Source organism: Barbus barbus (assembly GCF_936440315.1).
Source record: "Barbus barbus genome assembly, chromosome: 36".
NCBI classification, from domain to species: Eukaryota; Metazoa; Chordata; class Actinopteri; order Cypriniformes; family Cyprinidae; genus Barbus; species Barbus barbus.
This window is the reverse complement of record NC_136714.1, coordinates 26,690,763-26,715,370: the sequence shown is the minus strand read 5'-3', so window position 1 is coordinate 26,715,370 and position 24,608 is coordinate 26,690,763. Positions and strand designations below refer to the sequence as shown.

Here is a 24,608-nt window from a genome sequence, read left to right as displayed (position 1 = left end):
TGCTGCTGTTTTCCTGCGGTGCAATACACAGACAGTCCAGCCCACGACACACCTCCCACTGTCTGGAGGAGACTGCACTTCTGATAGACTATATTCAATATTCTATATTTTGAATTATCATGGCTTATTTAGAGGCCTGTTATTTCACCGCTAAAGAAGCCATTAATTGTAAAATAAAATGTTAAAATGATCCACAAATGTTTCAACTGTAGTTTGAACAGTTTCTCTATTTGTTGTTAGAATGACACAAATTTAAAAAAGTAACATTTTCAGACTTAAAAATGAACGAGCCAATCAAATCAAAGAAGGCGGGGCTTAAGAAGGCGTCGCTCAATATTTCACATTTGACGATAGAATGTGATGCAAACATCTCGACTTTTTGGTCAAATTTCAAATAGGATGAACCATTTAATTCATGCATTTCATAACGTGACGAGACAAAAACATTTAGCCGTTTTTTTCAGCATATTATACACACATTGTCTTATTTGTAATTTAAATTAAAAAAATATTATTTGCAAATAACTGAAATATATTACGAAAAATCACTTTCTTGTACTGTTCTTTATTCCCCTAAATCCATATAAATTCTTTATTTTAAACAAACATTTAACCAGTGTTCATGGTTATGGCCTTGGTTTATCTGTTTTAAACTTTTGACAAGTTTGATATATGTATTTTTATTTAGTAGTTTTGCAAGACTATTACTGTAAATACGGGTTTTAATTCAAGTTGTCATACTGAGGGATGATATTTAAATATTTACTGTGGTAATCAACAAGATTTGGATCAACAAGACTCCAAATGGCTAGTTGCCCCCTCTTGACGCTTTGACATCCTCCCATATCTTTAAAATAAAAGAACTTGTTTCTTGACATTGATTTGATTGTTTGCATTTGTTAAAGCACCAGGGTTGGGAATTGAACCTTGCTGCCTCCACACATCACCTTTTTTACTCTGTTACTTGTTCCTCTAACACTAGACTAACTGGGAACGTAACAATAGTTATGTTTCAAATAAAATTACTCTAGTTTTTTTAGTTTTTTTATCCACCAATGAAAATAAGCCAAAGCAACAAGCTTTCTTGGATCACTGCTCAAATCAAGTGTTTCTTACAAGAAAATCCAAGAAAAAGCAAGTCAAGTTAGAAAAGCTCTCATGATGACTGAGGTATGTTAGACTTGATGAGAAACAAATAAAACATTTAAAAATAACTGCAAACTCTACAGTGCATAACCAGATTTTCCATCTTATCACAGAAGCGACTGGCAGCCCACATCAGATTTAAACTGGAGCTCACAGCACTTAGCGGGCAGATTTCAGAGGTGAGTAATGGAACCGTGGAGAGGGAAACATCCCAGAAAAGAGAGAGAGGGAGACGTTGCCATGACCAGCCAGCAGACCAGAGCAATAAACATACAGTGAGCTGACATTCAAATGAAGATGTTTGGTTCAGTGCTGCGGTGAAGGCCTGATGGCTGCTGACGTGTGTGTGTTTAGCATTTATTCACATATTTTCCAGTCTCCACTGTAGCTCCTGTGACCTAAATTCCCAGAATGCATTGCCGCTGTGACGACACATTCCCAGACTCTATATATATCTCTCGTGCACTGCCGCGCTCTCTCTCTTTCTCTCTCTCGGACACACTCGCTCTCTCTCTCTCTCTCTCTCTGCATTCGCTTCACTTTTGTCTAGCCCTCATAATCACACAATCCCTGCGTCCCAAAGTGCATACTATCCACCCTATCTGCTCTAAATAGTATTGAAAATGACTAATATCACATAGAATTTAGGATGGCTAGTGTGTATATTGGGACGCAGGCAATGAAGACCTTTCCGCGCTGCGATGACGGCAAGAAGTTGTGGTCAAACCTTATCAAACGATTCATTTGCGTTATAAAATATTAACGTGATAAATTTTTTTGATTAATCGCATGCGTTAACACATTAACGTTGACAGCCCTAATATATATATTAACAGTGTTGGGCAGTAGCTAGTTACTAGTAACTTAGTTACTGTAATAATATTACTTTTTGCAGTAACTAGTAGTGTAACTATAATTACTAATAAGATTTCAGTAATAATATTACAGTTACCGTCCATAAAACAGCTTAGTAACTTAGTTAAAATCAAATAATTCCTAGATGTATTTTCATAATTTTCACGACTCGATGTGATGTGATGCATTTGATGTCTCCAGTGCAGCAGGCAAGCTTGGAATAGGGAAAAGCTTACATTCAGCAGATGGAAATATTGCATTATATTGATTATGTCAGGAAAAAAAGATGATCTGAATACTGTTGTGTAAGTTGTGGCTTTACTTTACTCTGGTATTACATCCCACCCACATCCCTCTGATCAGCATATGGCACATTATATTACTATAATTAAAAATCTTTATGGAAAATTAAACAGTTTTTTACAAACATATGTGATTTGATAAAATACATAATGAAATATAATCATATATGGGTAACGGAGAAATTACAATTAGCTTCAAGCTACACATGACAATTAATGAGATTAATGCAAGATTTCTACTTGAATGTCACTATCATTCACTATTGAGTGTTTGTAATAACTTCTGACTGTGATCCAATGTGGATTTTGGTCAAATGATGAGGCAGAAATATGTAATAAGTCATTTAGCAGATGCTTTTATCCAAAGCGACTTACAAATGAGGACAATGGAAGCAATTAAAATCAACAAAAGAGCTATGATATATATATAATGACTTGAAAAATCAATAGAAACAAAAACATTAGGCTCGATTTAAGTACTATTCAGATGTAATTTCTGTAATTCTAGTAACTAATGCTACCATGATGCAGAAATACTTTACAATTTAATAATATATCTTAATTACTTCAGTGTTTTAATGTAATAAATATTTTGTCATTTTTAATGCAATATAAATAATATATTAAAATAATTAGAATTGCCCATTTTATATTGTGAGGTGATTTTCTTGAGATTCAAGGTTTATGTTCATGCTGTCACTCTGTTTGCTCAAATGTTAAACATATTCCTAAACGTAAGTTAGGGAGGAGCGAGCCCATCTAACCTTTCAGTCAACAGCCAGAGTATATAAACAGCTGCTTACCTCTCTCCAGTCTCAGCTGGTCCAGCATCACTCCACCTCCCCAAATCTCCACCTTCATCTTAGGCACCTAGCTCTTTGTAATTATCCTACATCTCAAAGAATTAGAATATTGTGAAAAAAAAATTCTTGTAACTTATTTCAAAAAGTAAAACTGTCATATATTTTAGATTCATTAAATGTAAAGTAAAACATTTCAAAGGTTTTTTTTGTTTGTTTTAATTTTGATGATTAGAGATGTATCAAAAATCTGTATCTCAAAATATTAGAATATTTACATTTGCGTTTCAATTAATGATCATCCCTACAGTATAAATTCTGGGTATCTCTTGTTCTTTGAAACCACAATAATGGGGAAGACTATCATTGATGCCCTCCACAAAGAGGGTAAGTCACAGATGTTCATTACTGAAAGCTGTGGCTGTTCACAGAGTGCTGTATCAAAGCATATTAAATGCAAAGTTGACTGGAAGGAAGAATTTGGGTAGGAAAAGGTGCACAAGCAACAGGGATGACCGCAAGCTTGAGAATACTGTCAAGCAAAGCTGATTCAAACACTTGTGAGAGCTTCACAAGGAGTGGACTGAAGCTGTGCATCAAGAGTCTCCACGCTCAGACGTCTTCAGGAAAAGAGCTACCAAGCCACTTCTGAACCAGAGACAACGTCAGAAGCGTCTTACCTGAGCTGTGGAGAAAAAGAACTGGACTGTTGCTCGGTGGTCCAAAGTCCTCTTTTCAGATGAAAGTAAAAGTTACATTTCTTTTGGAAATCAAGGTCCCAGAGTCTGGAGGAAGAGTGGAGAGGCACAGAATCCATGTTGCTTGAAGTCCAGTGTGAAGTTTCCACAGTCAGTGATGATTTGGGCTGCCATGTCATCTACTGGTGTTGGTCCACTGTGTTTTCTGAAGTCTGAAGTCTGAAGTCAACGCAGCCATCTACCAGGAAATTTTAGAGCACTTCATGCTTCCTTCTGCTGACAAGCTTTATGGAGATGCTGATTTCATTTTCCAGCAGGACTTGGCACCTGCCCACACTGCCAAAGGTACCAAAAGCTGGTTCAGTGACCATGGTGTTACTGTGCTTGATTGGCCAGCAAACTCGCCTGACCTGAACCCTATAGAGAATCTATGGGGTATTGTCAAGAGGAAGATGAGAGACACCAGACCCAACAATGCAGATGACCTGAAGGCCGCTATCAAAGCAACCTGGGCTTCCATTACACCTGAGCAGTGCCACAGGCTGATCACCTCCATGCCACGCCGCATTGATGCAGTAATTCATGCAAAAGGAGGCCCAACCAAGTATTGAGTGCATAGAAATGAACATACTTTTCAGAAGCCTGACATTTCTGTTTAAAGTATCCTTTTTTTTATTGATCTTATGTAATATTCAAATTTTCTGAGACACTGAATTTTGGGTTTTCATTATCTGTAAGCCATAATCATCAAAATTTCAAGAAATAAAGGCTTGAAATATTTCCCTCTATGTGTAATGAATCTATATAATATATGGTTTTCACTTTTTGAAATGAGTGACAAAAAATATTGACCTTTTTCACAATATTCTAATTGTTAGATGTACCTGTATTAAGTCTCTGTGGGGGTATATCGAAGTTCGAGTTGAAGCTGCTTCCTCGAGCCCCTCATCAGTGGACAGCAAGCCAAATACATTGAGTTTAAACATAATTTCCTAAAGATTATACAGGCAAAAGTTTAGGGGGAAATAGAGGGATTTCTGAGCTGTTGTGAATCAGGTTAGAAACAACCTCTCATTACAGCCTCAGAGCTCAACATACACACAGACACACTGGTGTTTATACCGCTGTCTGCACAGTTCCCACCTGGACAGCAGGTGTATTTGTACAGAAATCCTCATCATGGATTACTAATCTGAGTTTAGGTTGCTGCTTCCAGCAAAACCACAAAGCCAGGATTCAAGAGCTCCCTGGAAGGAAATGTTATTGCTCAGAGAGACTTAAAGATATTTAAAGAGCAGTATCTAGCGAATAATGTTATTATGGACTTGCAGTTTGGCTAGAAGCGACGGTTTAAAGTAAAAATAGATTTATTTTTACAAACACACAGATTTTGGCTTCACAAGATGTTATGGACTGGACTGGAGTGGTGTGGATTATTGTGATCTTTTTATCAGCTGTTTGGACTCTCATTCTGACGGCACCCATTCACTGCAGAGCATCCATTGCTGAGACACTGATGTTACATTTCTCCAAATCTGATGAAGAAACAAACTCATCGACATCTTGGATGGCCTGGGGGTTAGCACATTTTCAGCAAATGTTCATTTCTGAGGTTTAATTGAGATATCCGTTACGTTTTATTGAAGTAGTCACAGATGAGTCAGTAATTGTCATATAATATGAATAAATTTAAACTTAAATTTAACCTGATTTAAAATGGAATGCAACTCAGATCATTTGAATCATTGAGTGTATAAATATCAGCATCTGTGGGGGTTTTTCTCAGTCATCATGACATGCCATGACTTCTGAAGTTCATGCTGCGTCACTAATGTATTTGTGGTTTTTCACTTCCTTAATTGTTTGAAACTGTTGTGTTGTTTATAGCAGTTTACATGGCGACTTTTACATACGTCTCCTAGGGTCACGAAAATCCACTTAATGCAAAATAAGTTCTTAAAATAAATAGTAAAAAAATTCTGAATCTTATTTTTTTTAAGAAGAAAATTATTCTATTTACAATGATTTTAAGAAGATTCTTTTGAAGAATTTGATTTCTTTAGTTATGTTTTAAGAACAAGATAAGAACATTCTTTAGAAGTACTTTTGTGAATACAAAATACTCTTAACTTTTATCCATAAGAGTGAAAATACTGTAGCACTTAAGAGTGTTTCGAGAATCCAGCTTCTGCTCCTCAGAAAACGACCTCTGTAGTCTCACAAGTAACTGAAAAACTGTATCAAAACGGAAAAGGTACTTGTAGTTTCTGTTGTAAAGTTTAGGAACATTTCCTTTTACCTTAAAATACAGCACAATGCAATGCATAATTTAAAATACAAGTAAAACGATAAAAAATGTATAGTAATAATAAATGCATAAATTTTTATCTGGACTTTTCTTAGAGCGAATGTCTCAAACTGTGCTCAGATTTGCCAAGGTTCTGATTTCTACAATAAAAAAGTGATTTTATAACTATTGGCTCATTTCTGTCTGTTTTTAATTTCTCCTATAAGGAATTTTAGGAGCAGCATTATTAAAGGTCATTGAATCTTGTGTCTTTGCTGGTTTTTCTGATGCAGCAGTCTGTCTCTGTGCCAAACTTGTTGGATCGGTTCACTGCAGGCCTCAGAAAGCAAGATCTGGGGGAGTTCAGATGAAAACCCCTCATTTACTTATGAGAGAAACTCATGAGCAATTACAGTTAGCCAAAGCCTTTCATTTACTCTCTCTCTCTCTCTCTCTCTCTCTCTCGCACATTAACTCACTCCAACTTTTCCCACTTTGCATCTGTGTTTGGCAAAATGCCTTTATTTAAAAAATGAGTGGAATAGTTTTGATTTTATATTTAATTAATATTTCTAAACATTGTCTGTTAAATCATATTCAGGGAGGGAGGATGTTCAGCAGGAAGACTGTTGTTGTCATGTTACAAAAAAGCTATGAAACAGGAAATGACATCACAGAGAGGCCTGCCTGTCAAGGTCATTAAGGCTTTAGTCTAAAAGATATTTATTTTCCTTTTAATATCCAGGTTAGTTCAGTTAAACTCATGTCAATTTTTAAAAAAAAATATGCAAAGGAAAATATGTTGTTTTGTTTCATTATTATGCAACTTGTTCGTTTTTATTAAATGAAATGAATGGCATGGTTATATTTTTGGGAAGTGAACGTCACTCTTGTTGGTAAGTCACTTTTCTCTGAAGGTGGTTTAAAGTCTAATGTCGTGAGATGTGGTCAGGTTGGTTGTGCAAATGATAAACCACAATATAAACACAAAACAGAAATTTTATCTGAGGTCTGTTGTCATGTTAGCAGTGTAATGCATTACAGTAATGGATTACTTTTTTGCTGTAACACAGTAGTGTAAGGCATTACTAATCAATTTTCAGTAATATTTTACTCGGTACATGTTCAGTAACGCTTGCGTTACAACACACTTTAAGCCCAAAATGTGGGGGCTCTAGTACATTTAGACATTTTAGAAAGTTAAGTTCTACTTCTGTAGTTATTTTGGTGAAAGAAACTCAAAAGTAATACAGGAGTCATGTAACGCATTACAATTCTGAGAGAGTAATATTGTAGGGTAAGGAATTACTTTTAAATAACAGTAACAAGTAATCTGTAACGTATTACAGTTTGGAAGTAACTTGCACAACACTGCATGTTAGTTGTGTGTACACTTTATATAAAGTCGGCCAACTTAAAGGCATAGTTCATCCAATAATGACAATTTCATTTTGTTCATTCTTTGGTGCCACAAATCAGGGCACTGGCTCTTAACAGTGCCGACTGAAGACTGTTTCATGCCAAGTGTTCGTTAGCCAAATGATTCCTGGTTTAAACGCCTCATTGGCTCTGAACAGAAGATCGGTTTATTCTTGAGAAAATTAGGCATTTCCAAACATCTGAAACTAAGATGATACAAAGCGGATAAGTCAGTTAAACCAGCTGAGCTAAAGACTAACATCTTGAGCAATAATCCACACTTAACGCTTATTGTGTTCACAGAAACGACGTCAGACATTTGATGACCACAGGAACGGAAGGTTTGAGCTATTAATGTGATACTGAGGTTTTTATTGTAAAGCTGGTTGTAGCACAGAGGTGTTTGAATGTGCAACAGACACGTCTCATATAGAGCAGATGTCATTGCATCAGACCACATGCAAACACCAGTTTTAAAAGAGCTGAGCTAAAATGAATTGCATGTATTGCTGTGTTTCCTGCAGCATTTGTGCTTGACTCCTCAAATCTTGTTAATAAGTGATCTAAGAGCTGAAGATCACTGAGAGACATTTGTGTCACATTTTGTCCGTTAGTTATTTAGTTGTAATGGCACTCAGTGTAAGTGTACATCGCTCCCCTGCATGAGTTTAATATCCTGTAAATGCATATTGATCATGCTCTCATGTCTCAACTTCCTGTTTGTGCATGCTGGTCTACTTCATATAAAATACTACTGCAGAGTTTAAAATAATTTTTAGACAGATTTACAGAGGCAAAATGTGCATCTAAGTAATATAATAGAGGAATATGGTTTAATGTAATCTAGATGTGCTGGAAACATCAGATCAGGGCAGATCGAGTGTTTTCTCTTCTGTGGTGACAGGCAGACAAACACACAGCAGTTCTTGTGTTCTCCTAACAGATAGGGTAGCTTCTCCTGGTTTGAAAGAGTTTTAAATGTTGGATGGATCTGCTGTATTTGATCAGAGAACACTGTCCGTATATCTGTGTATTTGGAGCATTCTGTTAGGAAGTGCAGTTCTGTTTCCGTCTGATTCAGATCACAGTGTGAACACAATCTCTGCTCCGGGGGCAGCCCGTCTCTATCATCAGCTTGTGTCCGCTGAGTCTGTATCTGGTCAATGTGCTTCTCAGCTTCTTATCTGACACTGTGTACAGATACTCTGCCATACTGTACTCTCTCTTTAGGGCCGAATAGCATTGCATTTTACTCTGTTGTTGTGTTTGGGTTTGCCAATGAGTGATGTAACTCTGTTTGATTTGTGCAGTAATCTGATTGATTCTGATGTTGTCTCTCTCTCTCTCTCTCTCTCTCTCACTGTCTCTCTGTCTCTGTCTCTTAACTCCCTGGACGCACTATAATTGTAACGTCCATGTCCTTGAGTTGGAGCCAAACTAAGCGAGTCAGGGCTGACATGACCTTGTAGAGATACTGAAAGAATAAGTTTACGTATATAGATGTTCTCTCTCCCGCTCTCTCTGTTTCTCTGTTTAAGACATGACGAAATGTGACCAGGAGCTCAGAGGTTAACACTAGTGTTCCTGTTAAGACCAGCCTCTCTCTGACAGGTTATTTCCCGCTACTACCTAGAGATTTATTTAATAATTATTGATTTATTATATTTAAAAAAAAATATATATATATATAAATATATTGATTTTAGCCAAGTTTATTTATTTAATATGTATTTTATGCCTATTTTATTGTTTTTAACCATTTTGTTAATTTATTTAAAAGTATTTTTATAAATAATTTTATTGATAAATTTTATTAAATAAGTTCATTGATTGATTCACGGTATTTAAAATATTTGTATTATACATTATTTTATATTATATTTATATTATATTAAAAATATATTTTAATTACAAAAGTATTATAATTATTTTATATATAATTGTATTAACTAGCATTTTAAATATGTTTTATTATACATAATCTTTTAACCAGTATTGTTTGGTTTTAAAATAATTTATTATTATAATGTATTTATAAATAATGTATTCATTTAAACAATATATACATTTATATTAATAATTGTATATTATAAATGATGTTTTCTTGATTTTAAACATGGGTTTTAAACCATCTTGCCAAACATTATCACATAAACACACCATTTAAAATGTTTTAAGAGAGGCACACCTCCACTTTACATTTGCTTTGTACCTCCGGCACTCATCTGTTATTTCAAGCACAAGCTTCACTTCTCCGAAAGATCATAAATTAATTTCAAATGCCTTCAAAAGCCATATATTGATCTTTCATAATGTATGTTATTTTCTCCACTGATTTTTGGTTTTTTTCAATCAGCTATCTGTTCAACTCTATCTGTTTTCTTCCAATCGATTGTATGTGACGTTTATGATATTCATAATGCTTTAGTGTGTTGTGATTTATTATTTCATATATGTGGATCTATATGAGTGCATCAATAAAAAAAAATCAAACAACTCAAGCTGGTTATCAGATGCAGATCATCAATTTTTCATTTATATACATCAACAAATGTAAGAGGCAAAACTGGCAGAGGCATAAATAAATCATACAAGTATTATTTTGTAATGCACGTAGTCCTGTGATGGCATGTTACCTACATTACGTTACATTTCCCATTATCTTCACTGCATCTATGTTACCTGTCTGTTTTGTGGGGGGGTTTTTCAGATGTCGGGCATGAGTACAGCTGCCGTCTGGTGTCAGGCAAACAGACGCAGAGTCTGAAACGGCCTGAAGTAAAGGCAGTGATGAGATCCTGTGAGTGTTCAATTACACTGACCCTTGAAAGCACAGTACGTTTAGTGCTTTTGCATATAGACCCACATTAATGGGGTCTAAATGCACTTTTAAATCCCTTAAGAGGCTGTCAACATCTAATGTTAAGCTACAGCATCAAGTTAAGGAATGCAAACTTGTTAAGTATCATTGTTGAAGCTTGAAGCTTACGAAAACATGAAAGTGACATCTTTTTCAGTTTTTCTCAAATTGACTTTGACCTACTTAGTAAGTAGGTATGGTCTCACATATGAAAGTCACCATTTGCACACTAAATCCCATCCCTAAAAGCTCATTTAAATCTGGCTATTTTCAGTATTATAAATGACTCTTTGCGCACTCACTGAAAACTGCCGCTGTTACAAAAAAGAATAACATTTATTTAGAAAATTTAAACAATTAGAGCCCTATTTCAAATCTTCCTTTTCTGGCCAACATTTTAGAATGTGTTGTGGCTTTGCAGCTGCACAATCCCCTCACTGTTAATAATCTCTTTGAGCCCCTTTGGCCTGGTTTCGAAAACTTCACAGTACAGAAACAGCTATGGTCAGGGTCACCAATGATCTGCTGATAGCTTCAGAATCTGGCTCTCTTTCCATCCTTATTCTAATTGATCTTAAGGCTCCTTTTGATACAGTCAGTCACAACCTTTTACTCAATTGTCTTGAAATGGCTTTTGGTGTTTCTGACACTGTTTTAGCCTGGTTTAGATCTTATCTCTCTGATCCTTTGCCAGTTTGTTTTCATGAGTGGCTGCAGGTCTGAGATTGGCTGTGTCCCTACTGGTGTCCCCCAGGGTTCTATTGTAGGCCCTTTACTTTTTCCTATTTATATATTTCCACTTGGATTGGTATTTTGGTCACTCTGGCTTAATTATCACTTTTATGCAGATAATTTATATTCATTCTTAGCCTGGTCTAAATGTGGATGTGTCTTTTCTCTCACACTGTATATCTGAGATCAAAAATTTTGATGGCTCAAAATGTTAAATATTTAATGTTTTGGAGTTTCAAACTAAACAAAAAAATTTTAGAGTTATATTTGGCTCAAATTTGACTTTTGAGCCACACGTTCAACATCCTGTTCAGACTTTTTTAATCTCAGAACCAGTACTAGACATTTCCTGTGACTGAAATACTTTTTTAACTATTTTTTTTTAACAAGAGAGAAATAACAGCTATATTAATAGATGGGTGAAATGAGCCTTGAGTAACTGAAAATTTTATCATATCTAACATGAGGGGGCCTAAATCCGACCAAAAAGTAGTATATAAACTGACTCCAGCTCCTGAAGAGTGATCAGTTCAGCCAGGTATTCAGAATCTGAATCTGACAGCCTAGGTAAATCAAGGTTGGACAGAAACGATGCAAAAGAATCAGGGTCACCATCAGCAGAAGAAGTATAGAGGTTAGAGTAAAAAGAGTGAAAGGCGATATTAAGGTCTTTTGGGTCTGTCATAATGAGCCCAGATTGGGATTTCACTGCTGAAATATTAGCAAACTTTTCACTGTTGCGTAATCTTAGGGCTAAAAGGTGGCTTGGTCTACTCCCTTGAAAATAATAATTCTGCCCTGGATCTCAGTAATGAGTTCGGACCTAACCGCCATGATTTTACTGAGTGTATTGTCTGACAAACAACGCTGATTATCTCTAGTCAGATTCTGGAGCTGTGAATCCAGTTCAACGTTTTTGTGTCGGTTTTTCTGAAGGAAAGAGGCATATGAAATTGAGTTATTCCTTATAAATCCTTTAACTGCATTCCAAAGTGTTCGAGGATAATCAGAATTTGTGCTCTGCATTTAACCCATCCAAAGTGCACACACACAGCAGTGAAAATACACACGGAGCAGTTGGGGGTTCGGTGCCTTGCTCAAGTCGTGGTATTGAAGGTGGGCGAGAGCGCTGTACATTCACTCCCCCCACCTACAATCCCTGCCAGCCTGAGACTCAAACCCGCAACCTTTGGATTACAAGTCAGACTCTCTAACCATTAGGTCATGACTTCCCCGAGCATCTCTTCTCCATTTAGAGCATCTCTTCTCCGATTAGACAGCAAATGTCCAGCTGAAGTTCACTGAGAGTTGGTGGATGAATGGGATCTGAGAAAAACTCTTGCTTCTTCTGAGGAATATAACATTTTAAGTTCACCTTGATTGAGAATTACCTTCAGCGTTGCAGGATAAAGAAGAAAATTCTGGATGCCAGCATCTCTCATCTCCTTCCTAATTGGTGCAGATGCACTTCTTCTTTTTGCGGTGACCGGAGAAAAATCTGGAAAGAAAGACAGCGTTGCTCTGTCGGAAGTTTTCACCGGGGCATGAAGTCTGGCGGCCCGCAGAATGAGCTCCCTGTCCGTGTACCGCAGCAGTTTAAAGATGAAAACCCGTGGTTTAGCGCGATCTGAGGAGAGCCTTGTGTACACGCGATGCACTCGCTCCACTTCAATCTCTTTGCCCGCCAGAGACGGGAGCCACGTCGGTAGCGATCTTTTCAAAAAGCCCATAGGGTTGTCCTTTTCTGAACCTTCAGGCAATCCGACCAGACACAGATTGCTGCGCCTATTGCGATCCTGTAAGTCCACAACCTGTTGCTCGAGCACAGCTACTCACCTATCGTGATCTGCAACAACTTTCTTTTGTTCTCTCGTCTCCCCTGTAAGAAAATCCGGTTTAGAGCATAGCGACTGAACAACTGACAGAATCTTAGATTGTCCTCAAAGTGTGTAACAGTGTTCGCCATCTTGTCCATCATATCGCTCGCGGTCGGTGGCTTGGATTTCTTATTAATCAGAGAAGCCGACAGAGACAACTCCTGCTGTTTACGACTGCATGCCATCAGGTAAAGCAGCACCAATGAATAAAACTTAAAACAAAATGAAAAAATCAGCAAAAATAGGCCAAACGTATGGAGCTCTACTCAAGTGCGACTAGGTTCATGAGCACGTCACGTGACTCTCCCCCTTGAGAAGCTATTCTTTAAAGGCACTGTATAAAATAAAGTTTATTATTATAATTTTTTTTTTTTGATCGTGGTGGAATGTTTTTGTCAGTTTTCTTGGCTGTGCAATGTCAGACAACCACACAAACATGGTGAAAAGATTTGTATTTTTTCTGCATTTCTCTTCTTTTAAAATCTTAGCACTTTTGATGCTCATTTGTTTTATTTGGATGTGATTGATATATATTCGCAGTCTGTGACACTGAAAATCAGCACTTGAGCAACACGCTCATGTGTGAGGAACCTTGAGGCTGATTTGTTATCATTATGTTGTGAAACAATAGAGGGTGTTGAATATTTTCTGTCCTGAGTTGACTCAGGAAATGTGCTGTCAGATCCAAACTAATAATTAACCCCACAGGGATCTTCTCTTCCAGCCCTTCCCTGCCCAACAGAATGAGAAAACGCTCGGGAGCAGACTTTAAAAAGATTCGTGACTCAAGGTCTGAGTGTATATGGTGGAGTTGATAAGATTACAAAGGTCATAGTTAGGAAACTTCCTGTGTGGGGTTTCTTCAGACCAGCGTCCCCATGACGACAATGTCCCCGACTGATGATGTCACAATGGGCTGCAGCCCACAGAGCTCTACATTGTTTCTTCGGTTTCCTCAGAGGATGCGAGCAATGTCAGGAAATTTTTTTTTACTTAGAGAAATCTGATTGGTCAGAAGTCTTGCTGCTGTTCACAGCAGCTCTACTGCCAAAGAACATCTAAAAGAGAACACTCTCACAAGTGATTGGATAAAAATCTTATGACATTTATGACAAGTGAAATATCACCCTTCTGTTGCATGTTTTATGTGGGTTTGAGGTTTATGTGATGATTGGGGGTTTTGGACATACCTGTAGTTTTGCTGATTTCATAGTCAGATCAGTTTCCTCTCGCTTGTTAACTCTATTGCACCTGCTGTATCAGAAGCGTCATGTTTTCAGAGAGCGTGTTTGACTTTCACTCACTGTCTCAGCGTGTTTCACAAACACAATAGAGATGAGTAATGAGGGACAGAGGAAGGTTTTGAGCGCTTGTGAGTGGAAGCTAGAAGACAGAGTTCAGAATAGCATGTGACACTGAAGACTGGAGTAATGATGCTGAAAATTCAGCTTTGCATCACAGAAATAAATTACATTTTTACAAAATATTCACATAACAAAAAGTAATTTTAAATTGTAATAATATTTCACAATTTTTACTGTTTTTTGATCAAATAAATGCAGCCTTGGTGAGCAGAAGAGACTTCCAAAAACATAAAGAGATCTTATTAGCTCAACCTGACCTTATATTTCCATCATGATGAATGAACCGGAAGTAAAATCAGCTGTGGTCTCCTTTTAGACTTTTGACGGGAAAATAAAAATTCAAACAGAATTTCATTAGAAAATGTGTTTTGCATTTTTAATCCAATGTTTAAAAATGTATTTTTGCAGTCAAATCAAATAACGAGTCATTGTCATGATTGCTGTCCTTCATTATATTGGAAATGCAAGGTCAAGTGCATTGTATTCTGGGATATATTAATCAACACAGCATACTGTTGCATACGGTGCTTTTGTGGTAGTCCTGTTCTTACAAATTTGCATACTGTGCACAGCATGCATATAATATATTGCAGTACTAATCCAGACATAGCCACTGGTTTGATTTCATGCATCTCAGCTGGACTTAAAACGAGTCGTGCAGAAGTGGAGGTCTGTCAGCTGGGAGAGAAACGGTGCAGTTTTCCACTGTGGTACAAACACTGGGACGGTCTGTGTGGTCCAAAGAACGGGTGGAGACCACAGCGGCTAGAACTCCAGAATCAACCTCACCTGAACCCAACAAAAGATTTCATTTCTGAATTTTGAATGTGACTGTATTGGCTTTACTTTTGAGAGCTAATTTTATGTCAAAACACATGCCACTGCATCAACATCCATGCATTTTGTTGCTAGTGTCTACGCTCGTGTTTCTTTGGTTCCAGAAATAAAAACTAACCAGATTTCAAAACTCTGTGAAATGCTTTCTGTCATGCATCATGGGACATAACACCACCCTGCATCTTATTTGAATGAAATCCAACGTGTTTCTTACTAATTTTGAGCTGCCGAGTCCAAAAAACAGAGAAAACTCAAAACTCTGCTGAAGCTGGTTGCCTTAAAATTTTAAGTTGGCTCAACTTTTCTTTTTTTTTTACAGTGTAGATAAAAACGGTTTGAACTTTTGGACGCTCACAGAACATTAACGTTTTCATAACTACTTAACAAATTAGGTAATATTAGGCCTTTTTTGCATAAATCAGCAGAACAACTTGATTTTAATCATCAAAAACAATGCAATTCATTACAACTTTACATGTAACGTTTGTTGAGAACTCAGCAAGCTCCCAGATGTCCCAGTCACTGAGAGTTTGAGGTAAAGCCCAGCCTGCCTTTGAGGTTTTCTGGTATGAATCAAAATAGAAAGCCAGGAAGAGGAGGAGAACATCTCTTTGAGCGTTAGAGAAAGCCTGCGGCCGCGGTATATTAGAGATGCGGTCGGTCTCCGAGGCAGAGAGCAGCACATGAAAGTGATGTGGTTTCCATGAGCCCCAAACTCTCCCTCTCAACGCAGATGTGCTGGCGCTCCTGCCTGCTGCTGACTGCTTTGTTTCGTGGGCAAAGACAAAAGCGCCTCACCAGAAACACGTATAATTATATTAGGGCTGACTGGGTATAAAAAGCTCTGGAAGGAGGGGTTATGACGGATTTCAACTAAAAGGGGAAAAGAAGTCAAATTAAGTGCCATCCATAAACAAAAAATTATGGACTCAATTCCTACTTTTTCACATTTTATGATTGAGTTTGACTCACTGCTCACATCTTTTTGTTTGACCTGCAATCAAAAATGTGTCAGGTTTTTGGAACTATATGAAACATATGTTTCTGTTGACTGAGTTTAGATAGCTTTCCTTCATTGCTCTTTTTATTATTAATAATATTACAACACCTGGACAGACCAGGGACTTATGTGAGGATCCTGTTTGTGGACTTCAGCTCAGCCTTTAACACTATCCTTCCAGACCTCCTCCTGCCCAAACTAACTCAGCTTTCCGTGCCCACCTCCGTCTGTCAGTGGATCAACAGCTTCCTGACAGACAGGCAGCAGCTAGTGAGGCTGGGAAAATTCACATCCAATGTCACATGTGAAGCTCCTGAAGTTTGCAGACGACACCACACTGATCGGCCTCATCCAGGACGGTGACGAGTCTGCTTACAGACAGGAGGTTAAGGAGCTGGCTGTCTGTGTCCTGTCCTGTCGCTGTCTCTCTGTCGCACTGTGGAGCTTCTGTCACCAAAACAAATTCCTCTTATGTGCAAACATACCTGGCAATAAAGCTCATTCTGATTGTGATATTATTATTTATCCTTTATTGTAAGCTACATACCCCCTCATTGTATTTTATTTCTCCTCTTTTCTTACTTCTATCTTCTTTTCTTTGTTAATGTTCTCCTGAAGGTGGTTGTATATTTTCATCCAATTTCTTGAATATAATAAAATAAATAAAATTAAGTGCCACTATATATTTTTTTGTCTTCGACACTACATATCACTTCAAACTGTTTTTTTTTTTTTTTGCTTGACAAAATATGATTATGTTTCGTTTCCTCAAAATGAATTACATTTTGTAGCTAATCCAATTACATTCAGACATTTTTTATGTGAATGAAGCGTCCAAATAATTTTTGGAGCCGCTGTTGATCTTCAGCGACACCTTGTGGACATTTGTTATAAATGTGAATTTCCTTATTGACTTTTTTTATTTTTAAGAAACAGAAATGATACTGTATAAATAAAATAAAGGAAATAAAATAAACTATAAATATGATTTTTACAATTATTAAAAAAAAAAAATGTCAGACGATAATCAGTACTTATTAATGACATAGAATCACCACTTGATGGCACCATTTCCCCACAAATGCATTTCAAAGCTCAGCAGTCCATGTAACGCCTCCACCCAGGTTTCCGTAGTGTAGTGGTTATCACGTTCGCCTCACACGCGAAAGGTCCCCGGTTCGAAACCGGGCGGAAACATCGGACAATATTTTTCTGTCCGTTTTTCTCACTTAAACGGAAAACACGAAAATAAGAGTCGATAAAATATGGACCCACACGAAACATTACCAAAGTGTTTTATATGTCATATAATAGTAGAAATGCATGTACTTTGTTTTCTGATGATTTTGACTGCGGTCAACAAAAACAAAAAAATTGTCATGATGACAAATATAAATGTAACATATAAATGTTATTGTTATAATTATTATTTTAAAATCCTAATCCAAAACTGCTTAAAAAAACAAAAAAAAACACAACGTCAAGCGGCTGCACCAGGACTACAACTCCCACAATGCATTGCGCCGTCGCTCAGTCACGAATATGTACTTCCGGAGTGGATCCGGTCCTTTTCCAGCGCTGTAAACTTGAGTAAAGCGTGTCTTCTGCCCATCCGACTCAATCTACAGCCATCGACCAGGACCGACCGCCGAGATGACCGAGCAGATGACCGTGAGAGGGACCCTGAAGGGCCACAACGGCTGGGTGACCCAGATCGCCACGACGCCGCAGTTTCCGGACATGATTCTGTCCGCGTCCCGAGGTGACAGATGATACAGTTTATCCCGCGCGGCTACTGCAGCTGTCCGGCGCCGCTATCCCATAATAACACCACGAGAAACAGATCATTTACCATGGGTTTCCGTGGCAGTCCAAGGCACTTTAAGAAATACCATGTTCTTGGTAATAAATTAAATTTTAATCTAATAAAGATTAAAGTCCCTTCCTCACTAAATGTACAAAGTTTTCGGATGATTTTGAACTGCAATCAATGAAACTTTAATTTTTTAATATATTTTAAGTCTTTATACAGAAAATCTTTATATTTTAATAATTTTTTTATATTTAAGTCTTTATATAGTGACTCTTTATTTTGTAGTTATTCATATTCATGATTGTAATTATTATTTAACAAATGGCAGCTTCAAAATTCATTCATATGTTGACTTTACAAATAATAATATAAAAAAAATTATATATATATATATATAAACACACCAATATATAATTATTTAAAAAATGTGGCATCAGAATTCATTCATATGTTGTATATTTTATAAGTATTTAAAAATAATTTTCATGCTTCATTTTACTGAGAAATCAAAAACGGCTATTATTCTATTCAGTTCTTCCTTTACTATTTAATATTAACTATTAACCCCTAGCCAGGTGTCACTTTAAATGCATGTTTTCTGGCTTTAGTTGATTATGAAATGACTTTTAATGATGCTTTTTGAATTTTGAGGGATGTTTTGGTGGATAAAACGGCTACTAACTGGTAGTTTGTCACTTGCTCTACAGTGTGCTCTTGTTTGTGTAGATAAGACCGTCATCATGTGGAAACTCACCCGCGATGAGACCAACTACGGCATTCCTCAGCGAGCCCTGCGTGGACACTCACACTTCGTGAGCGACGTGGTCATCTCATCGGACGGTCAGTTCGCTCTGTCGGGCTCGTGGGACGGGACCCTGCGTCTGTGGGACCTCACCACGTGAGTGCGGGACGGAGGCTGTGGGAACTCAGTGAAAGAGTTATTTAGCATAATTTTGCCAGAAAAAGTTTTGAATTTTTATCATATGCGACCCTGGACCACAAAACCAGTCATAAGGGTCAGTGTTTTGATTATACGTCAAGTGAAAGCTGAATAAATATGCTTTCCGTTGATGTATGGTTTATTAGAATCTGACAATATTTAGCCGAGATACAATTATTTGAAAATCTGTGGGAGCAAAAAAATCTAAATATTGAGAAAATCACCGTTAAAGTTGTTCAAATGAAGTTCTTAGCAATGCATATTACTAATCAGAAATGAAGTTTTATTATATTTACGGTAGGAAATTTACACAATATCTTCATGGAGCAATATCTTCCTAATGATTTTTGGCATAAAGGAAAAATGGATAATTTTGACCCATACAATGTACTGTTGGCTACTGCTATAAATATACCCCAGCGACTTAAGACTGCTTTTGTGCTCCAGGGTCACATATTAATGTAATATAACTTGTGTTTGTTTGTTTTTGTATTTTTTTTACTTGTATTTTTTGAATAGTTTTTGCGATGAAAATAGCCTAAGATGCTGACATGGCGTTAAATACAAATATACTACTCCCTTAATGCCAGGGTTTATGAGCACAGACTCACTTTGCTCTTCAAATGTCGTTTGTAGAGGAACCACGACCCGTCAGTTTGTGGGCCACACCAAAGACGTGCTGAGCGTGGCCTTCTCCGCTGATAACCGGCAGATTGTGTCCGGCTCTCGGGACAAAACCATCAAGCTGTGGAACACGCTGGGCGTCTGCAAGTACACCATTCAGGTGAGAGCTGGGGTTTGTTCAAAATGAGCTTGTTTTAGCAGTGATATTTAGGTCTGATCTTGTTTTAAAGTAATTAAACGTATAAATCCTACTGTGTCATATTTAATATGTAAGTTTCTGAATGATCAAAACTTTGCTGTTAAACCTGTCGGTTTTTCATCACATTATAAATATCATCTTCACCAAATTGCATATTTTTGCTCAGTTTGGGCCTATGAATAAAACTGAGCTGTTCTTTCCTCCATATTCTCATTAAATCCTGCTATATGAGCCATAAAAGCCTGATGTTTCAAATATGATACTCAACAAAAACACACATGCAGACTTTTTTTATATTTTGTCTAAAGTTTCAATAAATTATTCCAAAAACAGACAATTATTTGATATGTCAGGCTTTACAGGGTTGTTAGTTGCTGTCTGAGATGTTTGTGTTGTTCCTCAGGACGAGAGTCACACTGAGTGGGTTTCCTGCGTGCGTTTCTCTCCCAACAGCAGTAACCCCATCATCGTCTCCTGCGGCTGGGATAAGATGGTCAAGGTGAGAGCTTAAGGGCGTTTTTTTTTTTGCTTGGTTCTGAAACAATGACTTAAATTGTTACAGTGTTTCGTTTTCTCCTTGGTAACATTTCAAAGTGTTCCAAAAATGTCTGTATTCAAGTCATATGAGTAAACTGTCCTCTGATTGGTCAGAATGCACCTAATGTTTAGCTTCTGAAATCAAGATAGATTCTGAGGTCAGACACACATACATATAAATGCAGTTTAGTTTTTTTTCCTACAACATCAAACTCAAGCATGCAAACATCAGCCTTAAAATCAACATGTTTTCATAGGTTCTTGAGGAACGTAAGCGTGGGCGATCTTTTCACTCGTAGTGTTTTGTCTCTTTCAGGTGTGGAATCTGGCCAACTGTAAGCTGAAGACCAATCACATCGGACACACCGGGTTCCTGAACACCGTCACCGTCTCCCCTGATGGATCCCTCTGTGCCTCTGGTGGAAAGGTCGGTTTCATTGTTTTAGGGTCAAAATCTGAACCTAAGACACGTTTCTTGCAGAAAGTCATATAGACCAGGTTTTTTTAGACTGGGGCCCGGAAGGGAGTACTATGGAGTCAATGAAAAAAGTTCATAGAAAAAAATAAATGAATTCTTCTGGGTCTTTATACATGAAAATATATAACTGCTTTTTAAATTTTAGGATGGGTATCCCTTATTAGATCAAACTAAAACCATTATGGTTATTATTAGGCATGTTGATATTTTGTCAAGCACATTTTACGAATTCCAAACCACATCAATCTTAATAACTACTACTAATTTTATATTTAATTATTTATAAGTGATATATAATTGTCCATGAAGGCTGGAAGTGAAAAACTCCTTATATTCAGGAATTTTTAGGCAGGTTTTCTATTACAGATAAAATAGAACAGCCAAAAAAGAGATTCAACTCGGACTGAAAGTAAAAAATGATTAAATCCCCATGAGATATATTCAAAACTAATGCAATACAGAAAATGCAAATTTAAGACATGACCATTGGACAGTAAAATGCTCACTGGGTCAGAAAAAAAAAACAGGTGGAGAAGAAAAATCAATTAGGTGCAAAACCATCAGAAAACATTTAGCGTCACCATTTTCCAGAACTGGAACCTTCCTGGAGTCTCCAGAATTACAAGGTGTCAGGTTCTCAGAGACTTTGCTTGGGTAGAAAATCCTAAAACATGATCCTCACTTAATAAGAATAACATGCTGAGGTGTTGTGAAATACATTAAGACTAATTTTTAATGCACAGATAAGGTGAGAGTGACTCTTGAATGCTTTTGTACCACTGTTTGAAGAATTGATCTTCCAGAATCTGGCAGGAAATTTTTTAAATGAGCTCCTAAAACTTACTTTGCAACACTCATTTCTGTTTATTTAAAGTCGGGGTGTTAAAAAAAATTCAACCGAATTAATTATAACTACAACTTAATAAAAAACAATACAGACGTGTATATAAAAAAATAAAATAAAAATGGCAAAAACAACAAAATTCTAATCATATTTGTAAAAATATAAATATAATCTAATTCAATATGTTAACAAAAGTCATAATGGTATATCAGTAATACTAATATAATACTGATCTGTGGCATCTGAAAGTTTGAATAGTGATAAAGGACAGTTCCATTGCCAGTAACTGATGTTGAATTTTTGCATTCTCTGTGTGTCTGTGTTCAGGACGGACAGGCCATGCTCTGGGATCTGAACGAAGGCAAGCATCTGTACACGCTGGACAGCGGCGATGCCATCAACGCGCTCAGCTTCAGTCCCAACAGATACTGGCTGTGTGCCGCCACAGGACCTAGCATCAAGATCTGGGTACACATCAGCTCTCTGTCCTAAATAGGGTCGGGTATGGAGAAGAATCCAAGAATCGGGTACTCGATAACACACGTGCAATTCGATTCCGCTTAACACTTTTTATGTGATTTTAAACCATTTACGCACAGGAAGGGAAAGAACTTGAGCACTGTTTATGATACATCAGTATATCATCATAAACTGTAAAAAGACAGAATAAGTATGTTTGACATCTAAATATTTCCCTTTTTGTTATCAGATTTCTTTATCTTATTGGAATCGAACTAGGAATCGATAAGAATTTGAATCGGATACCCAGCCCTAGTCCTAAACACACCATGTATGACTGGATTTACACATTGGCAGGATGCTGTCTGTTTGGTCGTGCTCTAATTTATTGTGCTCTTTTTACCTCATATATCACAACTCTGTTTCAATTATATATGTAGTTTGTGAACTGCTGGACGTTCAGCTAGTATTTAAACCTAAATTTAAAAAAAAATTAAAACCTTTGTTTTTATCCAATCATGACACCACATAAAATATAAAAAGGTGTAATATTTTATCCAGTTTAAAAAAAATAAATGAACACTACCTTAATAAAGTAACCAACAGGTTTGTGTTATTGAGATTTTTTTTCCACATCATGCTAAAGTTTTCAGACTGATCCATTCACACTTAAAGGACTGATTATGGAAATGGATGCTTCTTTTGTTTTGCAAACATGATACTTGACTCTGAATTGCTGCTAATCATTATTCTTTTGTCTATAATATTCTGACCATTGGTATCTGTCTCACACCTAGATACATTTCATCATTGCATTGTTGTTGTGTTTAGAGCGTAGGCGCGGGTTTTGGACCGTCGCTCAGCCTTTTCAAACTTTTTGCCCCCAAACGAACAATGAAAACGAGCTTCGATTGAAGTATATCAGTGCCTTGATCATTTAGTGAATAACTGTGGAAACACTGATTTTGAACTAGATTTTTACTTGCATTTGGAATCTATTTGGATGAATATGCATATTTGGCTTTCGGAGGGTTTGATTTGGTGTTTATTTGCACCCCAGTCACTCTTCTCTCTCATTACTGTCGTGTCTCTCCACAGGATCTGGAGGGAAAGATCATCGTTGATGAGCTCAGACAGGAAGTCATCACCACTAACAGCAAGGCTGAGCCGCCCCAGTGCACGTCTCTGGCCTGGTCTGCAGACGGACAGGTGAGAGCTTCCCACGGGCCACAGTCACCTGTGTGTGTGTGCATGTTTATGTGGTTTATGAGGACACAAATTTGTATAATGACATGGGTATGACAGAGGTATTACAATATGAAGGTGGTTTATGAGGACACTATGTCCCCGTAATTCAAAAATCTTAAAAAACATACTAAATGGTGTTTTTTTGAATCTAAAAATGCACAAAGTCTCCTGTGAGGGCTAAGTTTAGGTGTAGGGTTGGTGTAGGGCAATAGCACACACAGTTTGTTCAGTATAAAAACCATTACGCCTATGGAGAGTCCCCATAAACCACAAAAACCAACATGTGTGTGTGTGTGTGTGTGTGTGTGTGTGTGTGGGAGATGAGCTTATTCTGCAGATAATCAGCGTCAGATGCTTGATCTCTGGGTGATCGGTGGCATTGTGTGCTATGTATAATCTTAAATATAAAGCAATTGGACAAACAAAAAGAGTGGTGTTTATTACACTATTAATCACACTATTTATTTTTCTCAGACTCTCTTTGCTGGATACACAGACAACCTGATCAGAGTTTGGCAGGTGACCATCGGAACCCGATAAAGATGTACATTTCCAAGAACAGAATGCAAAATATGGAAAAAAGATAATACAATTAAATTGATTTTGTCCTTGTTAGTATTTTTCTCTTGTATTGATGCCAATTTGTACTACATCAATTCATCACACAGCTATTCTTTTGATTATTCTTTATCTAATAAAAATCTGTCATATGTTAATTTACGTGTTATATTACTCAAGATTTAATATCATGATCTACTTGATGTATATATAGACATTTCTTGCTGGTGGATGACCTGCCCAACTCAATCCGAGCAGCCGAATCCTTAACCATCTTCCAGAAACGGCTAAAAACTCATCGGTTCCATCTTTACTTGACCCTCTAACTCTAGCACTCTCTATTTTAATTTTATTACTTTTTATTTAAAATATATATATATATATAGCACTTGCACGTTGTTGCTCTTTTGTAGGTTTTGATTGCTTATGTCTTCATTTGTAATTTGCTTTGGATAAAAGCGTCTGCTAAATGACTAAAATAAATACACAGTACATGAGGTTTTGCATCAGTTAGGTAGAAAGAAAAAGCTGGATTCTGTGAATCCTGTAGCAATTATTTATCAGTTTATGTGTGAATGAGCAAAGCTTTGACACATTTATATACCTGCTGCCTGATTATGTTTGTGACATGAAATGTTGCTGATTTTGAGTTAAATATATGATAGCCAACCATTTGTCACGTTAATATTACTATTTCAGCAACCTGAGGTCCAGGAATGTTTGTTTCACCC

At 37.0% G+C, this 24,608-nt stretch overlaps 1 protein-coding gene across 2 annotated transcripts; it reads left to right on the top strand.

Moving 5' to 3' along the window:
• Window positions 1–17,694: 17,694 nt before the first annotated feature.
• LOC306856348 (small ribosomal subunit protein RACK1-like) lies at window positions 17,695–24,038 on the top strand. 2 transcript variants are annotated; one of them, XM_079395583.1, is made up of 8 exons: window positions 17,695–17,939; window positions 18,717–18,888; window positions 19,567–19,714; window positions 20,157–20,252; window positions 20,607–20,717; window positions 21,940–22,080; window positions 23,170–23,280; window positions 23,794–24,038. In XM_079395583.1, the coding sequence occupies exons 1-8, from the start codon at window positions 17,831–17,833 to the stop codon at window positions 23,857–23,859; spliced, it is 954 nt and encodes a 317-aa protein (XP_079251709.1). In that variant the 5' UTR covers window positions 17,695–17,830; the 3' UTR covers window positions 23,860–24,038. The 2 variants fall into 2 exon arrangements, with proteins under 2 accessions (XP_079251709.1, XP_079251710.1); XM_079395584.1 differs by having other exon boundaries at window positions 17,710–18,079; window positions 18,698–18,888; window positions 23,794–24,034.
• Window positions 24,039–24,608: the final 570 nt, after the last annotated feature.

Coding starts and splice junctions, on each gene's coding strand:
- LOC306856348 (XM_079395583.1), top strand. CDS start 17,831: ATGACCGAGCAGATGACCGTGAGAGGGACCCTGAAGGGCCACAACGGC. Junction 17,940..18,716: donor GATTCTGTCCGCGTCCCGAG/GTGACAGATGAT, acceptor TTGTTTGTGTAG/ATAAGACCGTCATCATGTGG. Junction 19,715..20,156: donor TCTGCAAGTACACCATTCAG/GTGAGAGCTGGG, acceptor GTTGTTCCTCAG/GACGAGAGTCACACTGAGTG.